This window comes from Crocodylus siamensis, chromosome 7 (assembly GCF_052110815.1).
Source record: "Crocodylus siamensis isolate JL-2025a chromosome 7, ASM5211081v1, whole genome shotgun sequence".
Taxonomy (NCBI): Eukaryota; Metazoa; Chordata; order Crocodylia; family Crocodylidae; genus Crocodylus; species Crocodylus siamensis.
In genome coordinates this window covers 41,587,398-41,602,213 of record NC_143401.1, presented here as the reverse complement: position 1 = coordinate 41,602,213, position 14,816 = coordinate 41,587,398, and the positions used below count along the sequence as shown (strand labels likewise).

At 36.4% G+C, this 14,816-nt stretch overlaps 1 protein-coding gene across 3 annotated transcripts in view; it reads right to left on the bottom strand.

Annotated features, from left to right (window-relative positions):
* Nucleotides 1–267: 267 nt before the first annotated feature.
* The window catches only part of WAPL (WAPL cohesin release factor), a 133,130-nt gene continuing 118,581 nt past the window's right edge, over nucleotides 268–14,816 (bottom strand). For all 3 annotated transcript variants that reach the window (XM_090056846.1, XM_090056847.1, XM_090056848.1), the window contains 10 exons: nucleotides 13,912–14,023; nucleotides 12,721–12,818; nucleotides 10,325–10,401; nucleotides 9,086–9,261; nucleotides 8,114–8,229; nucleotides 7,216–7,377; nucleotides 5,680–5,884; nucleotides 4,286–4,374; nucleotides 3,104–3,199; nucleotides 268–2,672 (listed from right to left, as the gene is read on the bottom strand). In XM_090056846.1, the coding sequence (XP_089912972.1) occupies nucleotides 2,607–2,672; nucleotides 3,104–3,199; nucleotides 4,286–4,374; nucleotides 5,680–5,884; nucleotides 7,216–7,377; nucleotides 8,114–8,229; nucleotides 9,086–9,261; nucleotides 10,325–10,401; nucleotides 12,721–12,818; nucleotides 13,912–14,023 (1,197 nt within the window). In that variant the 3' untranslated portion in view covers nucleotides 268–2,606. The remainder of the gene's footprint in view (nucleotides 2,673–3,103; nucleotides 3,200–4,285; nucleotides 4,375–5,679; nucleotides 5,885–7,215; nucleotides 7,378–8,113; nucleotides 8,230–9,085; nucleotides 9,262–10,324; nucleotides 10,402–12,720; nucleotides 12,819–13,911; nucleotides 14,024–14,816) is intronic.

Genomic DNA, 14,816 nt, shown 5'->3' with positions numbered 1-14,816 from the left:
GAATGATGTGGTGAACACCAGAACTGCTATCAAGAAGGTAAGTGTGATGTCTTCAAAACACTGCCAGTTCTTGACAGTTTGGACAAATGACTGTCTGGGACTATGAACTGACTGCTGGTATCTAGCATCTCAATGCAAAATTGAGCACTACCATGAGATCTCATATCAACAGTCATTCTTGACAATTTACCAGACATGGTCCTTTTCCTTTTGCAGGGTCTCATGGAGATAACAGGGTTTATTACATGTTAAAAGACAAGATATGTATTGAAAGTAGCAATTTTATTTGAGTTAAAATTATTTACAAAAACCCAAAGACATACTTCATGAAACTGGTACAAACTATTTTTCCTGCCGTTGGCTTTTGCTCCAAAGATCACAGCTGAGAAATACTGTATAAAATAAAAATAGGATTGGATTCAGAAAAGTACTCTACTGTTCTAGTTTCCAATTGAGAGTATTTACACAAATATTTACAATGGAAAAAAGTTACTTTAAAACTTTAATTTGCAAGTTGGCCTCAAGTACCCTTTAATGCAGAGTTATTTGAGGGTTTAACACACAAAAATGCACTGCAGTTCACAGGGTTTATTTCTCCCCCCACCCTCAAAAAAAATCTGCATTTGTCAGTGCTTGACAATTAGTTACTTTTAAAAAACTGTTAAACACCGAGGTAAATCAATTCCCATTAAATTACCAGTGTAACAGAGAAATTTACTTATCCTTGCTTTTCTCCTCATTTTGTATGGACTTACTATCCCTTGTCACCCTCAACAAAAATTTCATTCTTTTTGAAATTCAACTATAAATGAAAAGCCATTACTATAAAATCACAGGTGCAAGTGGGAAAAATTAAATAAATTTATCTTGCCAGAGATAATTTACATAAACAGCTTCCCTCTCTCATATACTTACATTTATAGCCAAAGGACATACAAGCTTAAAATCTTTTCTAAGTTACACTGGTACACTACGTTTTAGAAGGTGATGAGAGAAAATGTAAAAAAGTTATGACCAACATAGGAATTTTGCCGCTAATCAGTTACTTCCTTACAGAATTCCCAACAATCTGCATTATCAAAAATAGGAAGACATAGAAGGCAGCCACTGTATGTAAAAAATTTACAGCTGGCACTGATACAAAAAGCACGAGTTTGTAACTTTATACACGGAGATAACACAAGATCTAAAAGCAGGTTAGATTTCCTGTTATTTCCCCCTTATTATATATATAACTAATATTTTTATGGCTTCAAGTTTTACAAATTCAATGGAGTAACATGATGCAACTACCTACACCAGTATTTAAATGTTGATGAAGCAGATCAATAGCCTGCCAATATTCAAGACCAGTTTAATAAAAATAATTACCAATTTTGTTGGTCTGAATAATGAGTGCACAAAAAAGAAATGTTAAGAAAAAAAAAATATCACACATTTTCTGGGATTTTTTTGTTCCACTAAAGTCTTCAAACACAATATTCTGCTGTGAACTAGACCTCCGACTGAACAAAATCTTAGCTATATCAGCAATTTAAGGCTTTGTGTTGTATGCATTTAACTTTGTCATACCACATAAAAATGAAATAGAAAGATTATGTCAGCTGGAAACATTAATCCCCATTGGTGTTTTAGCTTCTTTAAATACTTTCCCCCTAAAACATCCAATTTCTTTGTATTGAGCATTATAAAATATATATTGAGCGCTCCCCTGAAACAAATCAAAACAGTATTTGATAGTTTTTGCTTAGTATGAAGTGTAAACTACCCTGGGATTGAATATTGTATTACTCTGTCCTTTAACAGGGCACTTCTTACAGTTACTGCATTTTTTGATAATATACCCTCAAACAGTTTGATGCGTTTATGTTTTTTGCATGCATCTTGGAACTGTGATGTGTTATGGACTATCAGCTTACAGTATATGGGCCATGACAGTTTTAGAACTGAAGTAGTTCAACCACCTAATTTCAATCAAACAGTATAAAAAATAAACTATCCAATCCTCACCTCTTTGGATTCCAACAAATTTTAAATATAGACAGTAGTTAAAATCACAAAGTATTAAAAATTTTATATTTTATGATTTTGGAATAATCTAGTAATAAAAAAGCAAGAGCAAATTAAACTCAAATAGGAGCGATGCTGCTGTCCAGAACTTCTTTATTAGAACATATGATACCTCAGTAGCTAAGCTGCCTTTGCACCTGGCTGGCATGAAACAGTGGCTCAACAGTAAACAGCAGTTGCACTATCAGCAGCATGTTTTTCCCCTTTAAACTTGTCATGAAGAAAGCAAGGAAAGAAAAAAAAGGAGGGTAAACCCTGCCAGAAATATTTAAAGACTGCACTGCATCATAAACAGCATGGATTCTCTCTTTTCTTCAGAAACTTTTCCCCTGATTTTTGATAGTTGCAGATTGATGTAGTAACTGTCTTTTAGAAAACGGTGGATGCATGGTTAAGAGACCAGGTAGCCTTAAAAATCTGAACACGAATCACACAGATGAATGCTCATGGTGTATCTTCAAGGAGTTCTTTCATGACTTCTTCCTTTGTCTAAGGGTAGCTCCAGCATTAGAGTGCTTGCAGCGGAAGTTAAGTATCTAGCAATGTTCCAAGTATTCAATCACCCTAGAGATAGATTTCTGGCCTGTTGTTCCAACAGCACACTGAAAAAGTAAAATAAATAAATAAACAATCAAGCAAATAAATAAATAAATGAAAGAAAGAAAAATACATCTATAAAACATTAAAAAAATCTCTTTAAAACCTATGCTCATTTTAAAATGTACATTTTAGTAAGACAACAATAACATTTACTTCAAAGCTGTGGATTTGAAATATTTTCTATTGAGTCAGCACACTCAAAAGGAAACAAAGAGCTATTTTCCTTTCCATTTACTAGCAACACTGAACTGACAAATAGACATTCTGTATTTAAAATGAAGAAAATCACCCAATGCATTCCAAAAGACAAGCTCAAAACCAGAAATACCGTAAAGATTTTATCAGAATTCCTGTCACTATGTAAGCAATGAAAGAGCAGTTAAATACAAAAAAGGTAATTGCATCTTTTAATCTTTAAGTATGTACTACTTACAGTAAGATTCATGAAACTGAGAAACTTTTTGAGCATTTCAGTCATTATTGAGAAGTCTCCTTCAGGTAAGTATTCCCTCACAGTAGTCACATTAATCTGAGGAAGTCAAACATTTGTATTAAATTAGGAAATATGCTTCAGGCCCTGCAATTAACATTAGTCCTACATGCGTGATGCACCAGGACATAAATACCATCATAACCCTTCCTCAAGACTGTCCACTCCTACAGTCTCAACACATTAAGTCTGTCATGATACATATGTCTGCCCCAAGTACCTATGGCAAAGTAGCCAAAACCTCTAGACAGAAGCTATAATTTTTCTATACACAGGATTATGACTTCAGATACTTCTCCCAGGACCTGAAAATAACAGAGCTAGAAGCAAACACTACAGCCCATTAAAACACTGAGAATATCCTTTCTAATGGATATTTCCAGTCCTTCAGGCTTGTGAACTGTTGAATTTACCCTTAAATCTGTTCCAGAAGTAATAAATGAATCGCAACAATGAGCTACAGAGCAGTGCTATATAGACCATACCTAAATTCATTGTAAATCTTGAAAATGTAGAAAATAGCATGTATTTCTTAAAAAAAATACCAACACAAAATCCCACACGTGCTTCAGTTTTGAAGGCTCACCTTTCAAAATACCACATGAAGTGCTATAATTTATACTGAGATCTGAATTACTAAATTTAACGTCATTTTTGTAGAACTTCTCAGCCTGACAATTAGCCTTGAATAATGTGCCAGATTTACAGATGCCCATTCTAATCACTGACAAAAATATAATCCATTAGGTTATGATGTAAAAAAGTCTAATATTCATCTCATATTGAAACTAATAAAAGATAAGTTTACAAATGTAACCAGCTTTGCCAAATTTTCTTCTAACTTTCCAGAAAATATTCACCAATGGGCCAAGTCTAATCCCACAGAACACACACACGCCCCTACCTCAAATTTTATTTTTGCTAAATATGTGTTCAGAAAATATTTAGAATAGAATACTGAATGCAGTCTAGTACTGAACCATACTTATTAACAAGCTCCTTTCCTCCAATGTAGTAAACCTAAACTCAACAACAACAAAAAAACACTTTCCATGGTTGCAAGGTGCTACTACAATTAACATTTTACAACTGTTTTAAGAATGAGCTGTTGACTTGTGTCCTTACTGGACTCTCCTGGCAGAGACAGCCTAGAAGCAATGCTGTGTATGAGGCCACAATGCAGTCTTCCATGTGCTTCCCAGCATGCTGAAGAGCTGCAAAAGTAAGTGAAATTGCTTACATAGCATGTTTTACACAGCAAGTTTTTCTTCCTTAAAATTTACCATTCATGCAACGTCACTGCACATAATTTTAACATAATTTAGGTTTCTCAGACATACAGCCTGTGGGGCTCCTTAGTGACGGTGTTAATCCCCACAGCTTTTGGAGCTGCTGTTTCAGTTAATCGGAACGCCAATTAACACTGCTTGCCACCTCTTCCCCACATACCCACCACTGAAATCTAGGTTTTAAATTACCTCTGGCAACTAAGATTGGCAGCTGGGGAAAAAGAGAAAGGCGATTGGTCCATAGGAAGCCCCACGGTCTGTATCTGGCCTTTTGGGCCAAACAAGTTTGACACCCCTCTTACAAAAATACATTTAAAAAAAATATCTGAACTATAAAGGGGGAAAAAAGGGACAGAGGAAGCATGTAAGGTGGAATGCAAAAGAATATACACAGTAGAACCAGAAAGATGAGACAGACCAGCTATCCAAGTGAGAGGTGCTGGTGGCTCTAAAGATGCTCGTTCTCCAGAGACTGAAAATATACAGTACCAACTGGCCTCAAAGACACAAGAGTTCCTAGAGACAACTTTTTTATCATCTGAAAAACTCCCACATGCCCATCTTTGCTGCATCTGGTGGATGGAGATGGGCTGAGGGTAAAACTGAGTGCCCAGCTTACAACACAGGAAAATAATGCAGTCAGGGAAGGAAAACATTATGAAGACCACAGGGGAATACTGTGGGAAGAAAAAGAGAACAGGGAAGAAAAAGACACTTGAGAGATCAGCATAAAAAGGGTAAAAAAGAAAATCATGGGACTTAAGCAAGAAGCAACAGATGGATAGAGATTGAAGAGGACAGAAGAGAGAACAAAATGAAGTGAGAAAGACAGAGGAAGCCAGTGGAAAGTAAGGCAGAATTAAGTCAAAAACAGAAATAGGAAGCCAACATATTTGCCTGGACATTTGTACAATTAACCACAGGGCTAGCCATTTACTTATGTTTCCTGAACAGCATGCCAATAAAGTTTGGGGAAGGAAAAAAGAAATCCTGATGTCAGGATCCAGAAAAATGAAAGAAATAAGGCTTCCTCCACTAATACCCCACAACAAATTATTTTTGCTCTCACTTAAAAAAAACAAACAAACAAACAAAAAACACACACTTTTGGGGGGATACCAAGCTAAGGCAATTTCAGGCCACAATTTCAGGCCATGAGGTTAAAACAATTTATTTTGCAGTCACAATACTGTTTCCCCTTCCCCAAGCCACCCAAATGAACCAGCATACCTTTATTAAGATCAAGTTCCTCATCATCCTCCTCCTTCTTATTTTTCTCTTCATTATCTGCCTTTTCTGTGGAGACCCACTGTATCTCTCCACTTGTCTCCTGCCATTCTCCACTCTTATCATGCTGAGCAGCAGGAGCCTCTTTAATCAACTCATCTGTCTGGCTCTCAGCCAGCTGTGCTGCTCGCTCACGCTCAAGAAATAGCTAATTGGAAAATTTCAAAAGGTATTTTAGCTATATAAGCAAAGCTTTAAACATGCTAAATTAACATTTAAAAAAACCAACAGGTTTGTTTTTCAGGGTGTGACATCATCCTTCTCTTAAAAATAAATACATATTCACAGGGGTATATAGCACAGTGAAGAGCAAAGCTAGGCCAAGTTACCCTTTCAAAATGGTTAAAGAGAAAAAGAAAAAGAAAATGGTAACAAAAACTAACACTGGCTTCTATTTCACAAAATGCTTTTTAGGCATGTAGCATCTCAAACCTATTTTGTACTTACACTACTCGAGAAAAGGAATGTGTTAGTCACAGATTGCCTTTTGCCTCTCTTCCTCCCAACCCACATTTGGTCTTTTTATTGTACCTCTACCCTTTGCTCCCATTCAATTCCTCTTAAGAATTTCTTTTCCTGCCATTTTTGTTCCCCCTGCCGTACAGAATTGAATAAACATTCTTTATGGTAATACTGCATGATTGACAAGTTGACTACTCACAGTCCAATTTGAAATGAACTTCTAGACCACATTAAAGTTTTGACAGATCTTATAAACAAAAATACAAGTTATAGCACTATTCTGTGAGTAGTGTTTCTTTTAACCATGACTGATATCTATTTCAAATTAAAAAAAGCCAATTCAAGTGATATAAATCACTCAAATCAATGTACAAGCAGCTACAAACAGAATCGTTTGATAAAAGTTTTCCATTTAAATCCATACATCTGTTTTAGCTACAGATCAGTTACTATAAACCCAAATCAAAAAGTGAGACTTGTTCACAATGAAGTAATTCTTCATGGATTTTATTTAGTCAATACAGTATTTAACAGTCATTTTCACACTGACACTCAATTCATACTCTGTAACGGTTTTAGAATATTCTAAACAGGTTATGGAAATAAGCTCAAAAAAACCAAATGCAGTTTCTGATATTTTTCACAAATTACAACTGGCTTAAGGAAAACCAGAAATAAACTGGAAGCAAACAAACAAGCCTTACTGGGGATGAAAGCAGACTTTGGACATCACCCATAATGGTTCTACTGTCCTTTACAAGGAAAATTGTTCCTGTGCAGGAGGGCACTAAAGAAATAAAAGTTGTGCAATTGGGTAGGTAACTAAGTGAAAGCTGGGCAAAACACTGTCCTGCTCAGCATTTTTAGTATTACAGAAATCCTGCTCAGCATTTTTAGTATTACAGAAACCCCCCTTGAGAAAACAACAGTATCTAAATAAACAAGTCACACATTACAAGATCCATAGTCAACTGCTTTAGATATTACAGAAGTATTTTGGCTCAAATTTCTATTTACCTGTACTAAAGCCTGAACAGCATCAATCTGCCTGGTTATCTTTAGGCTATCATCTCCTTCCCCCAAACAGAACGAATCAAAAGAACATGATGTTTCCATATTGACAAGGCAGTGTCTGTTGCGAGCACTATATTCTACTAGATTGATCAGCAGACCCAAGCCCTGAAAGAACCGAAAAGAATTAAAAAAAAAAAGTCAAGGTATATTACACAAACAAACAGACTTCTTAATGAAAATAGTTATCAGATGGACATGTACAAATTTTGTACTTCAACTTTTCAGGGCTCACTAAATTACATGCCTTTTCCTTGTTAAACAGTTCAATATACAGTATCTGGCCAGACTCTGGAAACAAGCTGAATGTGAGGCTTCTAAATCCACAGACACATTTGCAAGTTACCATGTTTTCAAGTTATGGCCACAAAGCTCTCAGACATTTTGGACATCCATAATCTTATTGATATTGTTTAAGAACTGAATTTCTGGCTTACAATTTCAAACTTTTGGTTTATGTATCATCATCTTTTCTCACTTTGATTATATAGATTCACCCACGACATAAAAGATAGGGGAGGGTGAACTCTTAGCAACAAACTCATCCAGAAAGGCATCAACTTTTGTAACTGCCTACTTCATCAGATCCACAGCATCTGGAAGAAGGCTGCTGCATATGAAAATGTATGCCTTTCTGAATGAGTTCATCTCTACGGGGCCACTCTACCCTGCCTTTTGCCAGGCTTGAGACTGACACTACTAACTACCTCTTTCTAAGAAAAAAAAAAAAAACACACAGGAAAGGCCGAATAAAAAAACCTTTATTATAGAGGAAAAGGAAGTAGTCTTTATATTAATTGAACAGAAGCCTCTTTTACTTTTTGTCAAAGAAACATGATCTTACCAGCACCCGGATATCAAATCTCTGTTCTTGAGGTAGGAACTTTGGAACCTGAAGCACACAATTCATAGCTGTGCCTATCAGACCATCCTGTTCACCTGTTTTTGTGCTACCCCACTCTGTAAACAAAAAAGATTAAGTTGCTCAAGTTTTTATATAAACATACTTTTCTAAAAAAAATACTAAGCAATAATTACCAAAACACTGAATCTGTTTTTAAAAACCCAAGAAGAGTTTTTGTGCAAGCTCCCTCCGTAAGGCCCCCTCTACAACTTACAGGTATTACACAAGTAACTGGCTATTGCACAATTGCCTTAAGACCACCTACATGTGCAAACTGGACCTTGAAAATGTGTGCTAACTTTATATTTGGTTGCCACTGAGCTTTAATTTGCATGTGTAGTAGGGTCTTCCCCTGTGGCTAGGAGCCCCATCAACTGACAAAGCTCCCAGCCATGGAATTAGCTGGTATTAGCTGCCATGATCCGTAGGGCTCAGGGGTGCATGACATTGCCAGACCTGGGGAATCGCAGCTGCTGTGATTCCCCAAGGCCAGTGGTTTCACACCAAGTCTGGGAGACTGCAATGGGGATGTGCAGGCCACCCCTGCAGCTGGGATCCCCTCAAATAAGCTGCAGGAGCTTGCTTCTGGCTGGCGTAGGAGCCCAGGATCAGGCGCTCTCTGCACTGGCAATAAAACATGATGGGGTCTAACGAGCAATCTCAAAATCATGCCTGACTGTGTGGATTGCTTATTAGATCCCATTGCACCTTTACCTGCATGTGTAGAGGGGGTCTAAGACTTGATGTTTCCCATTCTCCATACTATTCTAGAAAATACTTACTGGTTATTGATATTCTAACATCTGACTGCATTACTATGCAATTTAGGGGGACAAATTTAAATGACAGGAAACAGGCTAAATATAGCCTATTGTTTGATATGTTAGTACAGAACAGGAAAAGACCTCTTACCATTATCATTTGTTAAGTTCAGCAAAACACCAATGATGGCTCTCATACAATCTTCCACTGCTTTACCCACATGGTTAGTTACATTCAGGTGAGGCAGAGGCTTACTGTCTGGTAAACAGATACTATCTTCAGCACGATTATATCGCTGGATCAATTCCTCACAATGCTGCAATGCTCTGAACACAGAAAATGCAATCAAACCCAGGTCACCCAGTAATACATAATGTCAGGAAGTTATACCCTTATATTATCCCTCTATGATGAGAGCTGTGCACATGTAAAGCCTACCCAAAATGTGATCAATACCTTCGGAATATTCTATAATTGATTTGGTGTTTATCTGTGAGGTACACCTGTATTTTGCAAAAATCAAATGAACATTAATTTTCAGCAGGATACCATGCTCTTCATCATGATCCCAAAATACTTGATTCTCCACTGTTTATCAGCATAACTCCAATGATTTCTGGGTTACGCAGACAAAACTGGGGAACCAGGACCGATGTCACAGGTACACATACATCTAAACATAACACAAGGCTGCTTTACTTAAGCTATCTAATTTACCTACAATGCTTGAGATACCATTTCCAGATCAAGCTTCAATTGGCTTTTTATGGCAAAATTTTCACTCTATTTTTACCCCTTTTGCACTGCTGAAGCGGTGCAAGAGAGATGCAACCTAGCACCAACTGATCATTGAAGAATTTCTCCAGATTCTTAACCAATTTAGGATAGTTGAGTAAACCTGAATGCCTGATATAGCGCAAAATTATGTAATTGTTAGACAGTAGAGGATTACAGCCAGCTCTTTTAAGTTAAAACAGCTATCAGGCTGCTCTAACACGTCAAACTCATGGCAGCATAGCTATGTTCCTAACAGGGTCAATGCCTGCGTCAAGTTTCTCTTGGTGCCAGAGGAAATTTCTGCTCTCGTGAAAGGAAATAGTAACTCTTGCACTATCTGGTATAAAATAATAAAAGGGGACACAAGTCTTCTTTTACGTATTTCCATATTACTCTTTTACTCTTCATTCTTTTCCCTGACCTACCTCCATCTATAAGCAATTGCTAATATGTCATTGACACTAGCTTTGTTACCAGACGTGAAAGCATAATGGGAAATTCTACAAAAAAAATTCAGGCAAAGTATTGTGCAAGTATGGTGCTTGTTTCCTTTTCTGTCATGCCACATACAGTAACATGCCTATTATATTCAGCATATTTACTAGACCTTACTTAGCTGATGAAACTATGAGTTGTGAGTCTTTGTAGGCGATCAAGTAGCTTTGATTCTCTGGATTATGTACAGTTACCTAAGGAAGGGAATAAATCCATTAAAAATTTACATTTTGTTGGAAAGGAAAAAAGGAAAAGTAAAGAAAAAATTTCTTCTTCATTCACTACTTATTTCCTGATCAGCATTTACCAAACTGAAAAACAAAAACAAACAAACAAACAAACAAAATCAAACGAACTGGTGAGACTAAAACAGTCCCTTTTTTTAACTTCATTCTACAACCTATACTTTATTTTATTTTTTTAACAGTAATACCCTCATACTTGTTTAAATTGTACCTGACCCCCAAAAAATGCCAATATAGATTTGATCCTACAGAATCCATCTTACATTGAAGATCAATTTGCACAGGTAAACCTTCCTTTGATATTACAGAGAAACTGCTTACCATAATGGAACAAAAAACAAACAAACCCTGAATCATTCTGCCATCATTTTTGATTACTCTGATTTTAGTGTTTTAAGCTGAGACTATGCCAATGTTTATATAATGCTATTATTTCCTGTGTTACTTTAGAGTCTTCCTTCATAACAGTTAAGGGAAACTACTGTTCTGGGGACCTGAGTCACTTAACAGTCCATAACAAAACCTCTTTCTTCTAAGAGGCAGTAACATTTTCAGAATCTATTACATATGTACAGCATGAATCCTGTTTTATTTTCATGATCTTGCACTTGTCATGATTTGTAATCACATTATATTCATGTTCCTAATGATCATCTGCATTTTTGAACTGAACAAAGTTGTTTCATATTACCTCACAATATTCTGTCCCCTCCTTAATTAAACAAATAAATATTTGGCTTAATAAGGATCCTAAAGGTATTAACAGCATCTTCCATATGGTGTTCTCTTTATTTTTTAACATATATATTTTTGCTCAGAAAAAAAAGTTAGTGGTGCTTGTTCTTTCTGGTCTCATTCAGGAATATGACCCCATTATTAATCATGATTCACTGGCCTGCAATGAAGCATATGAGAGACTAAGACTAAACCTGAATCCATCATCCTGAAGCAAAGAGTTATTGCTAAACTATCAGGTCATTTTTCTGTCTTATTTATGGTAGAAAAAGCTCCCCTAACAATATGAATGATGACAATGAGGAAATGAAGTCCAATGTATGTCTAGGACAAGTGAATTCTAACAGTGAAGAACTGGAAGATATGTACCATTTCCATAACACCGTTCAGTTTTCAACACAGCTGATGTATTTTTTCCCCTATATTTAGCTGGAAATGCACTGACTGTGTTGCTCTTGACTAATTAAACAGCAGTTTAATAATTCTATTTTAGAAAAAAAAGTGCAAATTATCACTTCAAAATAGAACAGATTACAATTGCCAGAATGAGAACCACAAATACATACAATTACAACATGTATACTTAAAAAATCAAAAATCAAACTGAAAGTACTTCCCTTAAGTCAGCAATCTTTTCTAGGGCCTGAATGACCCAGTTCCTTTAGAGGGGGCCAGCACTAAAACCCTGCCATCTCTTTTCCCCAAGATAGCAAAGGGAAAGCAATTGAGTCTCAAGCACCCCACTGCTAAAGCTCCATGTCCATGAGCCAGACTGAACAGCTCTGTGGGCTAGATCTGGCCCATGGGTCATAAGTTGTCAACCCCTGACTTAAGTAATAACTCTAGCTAGCTAGTAACTTAAGTATCCAGAGATGCAAGGTAAAGCCCTGCTCTGGACTCATGCCAAAGGCTGCCTCCAGTCACCCCAGTTATAAATGAGTACCAGGTTATTTAGATTGGTAAGTCAAAAGCAGCTGGACAAGACTAGACACACCACTCCCTTGCATGTGCCAATGGATACAGAAAAAAAATGGCATACCTTAACCACATTAGCCCAACAGGCTGTTGGGCTGGGATGGCCTTTGACTTGACTCCAAAATGTATTTTAACAACCTTTGAAGCAGCAAGATACTGATAACTGTTGTCTCCCTGCTCTACCTGTGACAGGTTAGGGTGTTACGCCTGGTAGCTGCGTCATGAAGCTGACCGGATAGTTTTAGTAATGGGTTAGACACGGATTTGTATGGGGCAGTTTGGATAGGGCTGATACTACCTCAGAGGTTGTACTAGATGACTAAAGGTCTTTTCCAGTTCTACTTTTCTAAGATTTACAGAATTTCACGTCCTAAAACGTTTCAACTTATGGAATTATAATAAATGGGAAAGTGGCACATGTCTTGTAAAGATATATTTAATTCCAAGTTCATAAAACTAAACATCACTAAAAATATAATTTATAATTGTAGAAGATAAAAAGGCCCCTAGTACTCAGACAACAATTATTTCCAAGACAGTTTATTTGCTCATACTTACACTTTCTAAGACCCGTAAACATCTTTCTGCACCCCATAATGAAGCAACCAATTTCTCTTCATTTTCATCACTGCTTAAGTGATCCACACATTCTTTGACTAGATAATAAAAAGAAGTTGTGTTGTACTATCAGTAGCGTGCATTTTGAAAAGTTAATGTTTTTAGGAAGATGAACTCATCTATATAACGAAAAGCAATTTTCCCCAATACCATTTATGACATTTCACAAAGTTTACTTCATTAACAAGGATGAGAAGATCACAAACTAGTATTTCCAAAAGTGCTTTATTTCTCCTGGTAACATCTTTTTAAAACACGTTATGATTGTGCTACCAGAGTAATACAAAACATCTTCTGCCAAAGAAAACTTATGTGACTATAAACTCGTTCATATTGCTTTTAAGACTTGGGATATATTTCATGTAGGTTTGGCATGAAAAGAGGAAAATTTATTTATTCTATTAACCAAGAAGAAGTTTTGCCACAAGATAAGCCACAGAATTGCAGAATATTCAGGATATTTTAGATGAGAGAACTAAATATCTAATATTGTATAATCAAACACTTCTGAAATGGAACCAAAGACAGATGTAGGAAACTGGCATGTTTGCACCTTTCCAAGTTCTCAGCTCTACTTGACTACTTTAATGGTCATCTCTTATTCAGCTTTTAAGCTCCAGCCTTCTCTAAACAAAAAGGAATTGAGAGGAGCACAAATACTTATTTCCTCTTGAAGAGCTCACTTTCTCTGGGTTAAACGTAAAACCCTGATAAACACATAACCAGCAGTGAACACAGTACCTACTCTACACAGGGATATGACCGCTCTTTGTGAAATTAAAAGGCTCTACTGTCCAAACAGTTTATGGGGTAGTCATAACAGTCTCTGGAACAGAAATTTCCAGAATAAACAATAAGTATCCTACTAACACTGCTTAAGTAATATTAAACAGGTGCTATTTGTTCAGGGTTTAAGATCTAGCATGGTTTTTTTTTTATGAATATGTCCATTTACTGTTCCCAACCACTGATGTAGAATCTTACATACTTTGATAGAAAAGAAAATGTGTTGTATGTTTACGTTTTTACTATACTAGAAAATAAGAAAATACAGCAATTTAATCATGGAAATTCTTCTACCATTAATCCTATTTATATTTTTTCAGTGCATTTGAAAAATATTCACTGTACCTTTATCTACAATATGATCAAGACCACCTAGAAGTCGCAGCTCTTCTTTAAACCAGTCCCCTGCTCGTTTTGAAGTAAGAGATAGCAATGTCTCCATAGCCAAATGCCCAGTCTGAAAGAACCAAAAGCTAGAATTAGTTAAGTGATCTTTTACTGAGATACACAACTGGTGCATCTTCACACAAAAAATCTTTACATAACAGCCACAAGGGGGCGCAAGAGGAGACGGAGAAATTTGCTTAACTGTAAAAAAAAACCTGACTTCATACTAAGGGAATAGAAAGAACAAATAATTTACTCCTTTTTCTTCACTTTAGAAGTGCTACAGAAGAGAGTCAGACTCCTTTCATTTGCACTCCCTGTTATCAGAAGACACAAGCTGAAGAAGAAAATGGCCAAACCAGCCAGGCACCAGAAAATAACAAAAGCCACAGAAAACACTGCTTCCCTGGGTCTTCCAGATATGTTAGTTTTTGCCACGTGCTGAAAACTAACTCTATTCCAAAAGAGTACAGACTGTGTCACAGTGTGGTTTGTTTTTGTTTTCAAATTACTTTAAGTGAGGCACCAGTTATACAAAGAGGGGAAAAAAAAAAAACTTACATACACTCTGCACTTAGTATAAGGAATATCAAGACAAGCCCAAGGCAGGCATAGTTCTTTGGGTAAATGCAATATCTTTCATTAAACCAACTAAACTGTTGGAAAAATTGTTCTTTGCAAGCTTTTGGGCATAAACTAGCTTGTAGGAGAGGTCCTAGTAGAATATTAAGATATTATAGTACAGCCATCTGAAACAAGGCACTGCATAGTCAATGCATAATGCAAAGCACTTTGAAAGATGCAAAATGGAGTTATATTCTCCTCAGGCTGTTCCCTAGGATTACATAAGATCCAGGTGACTT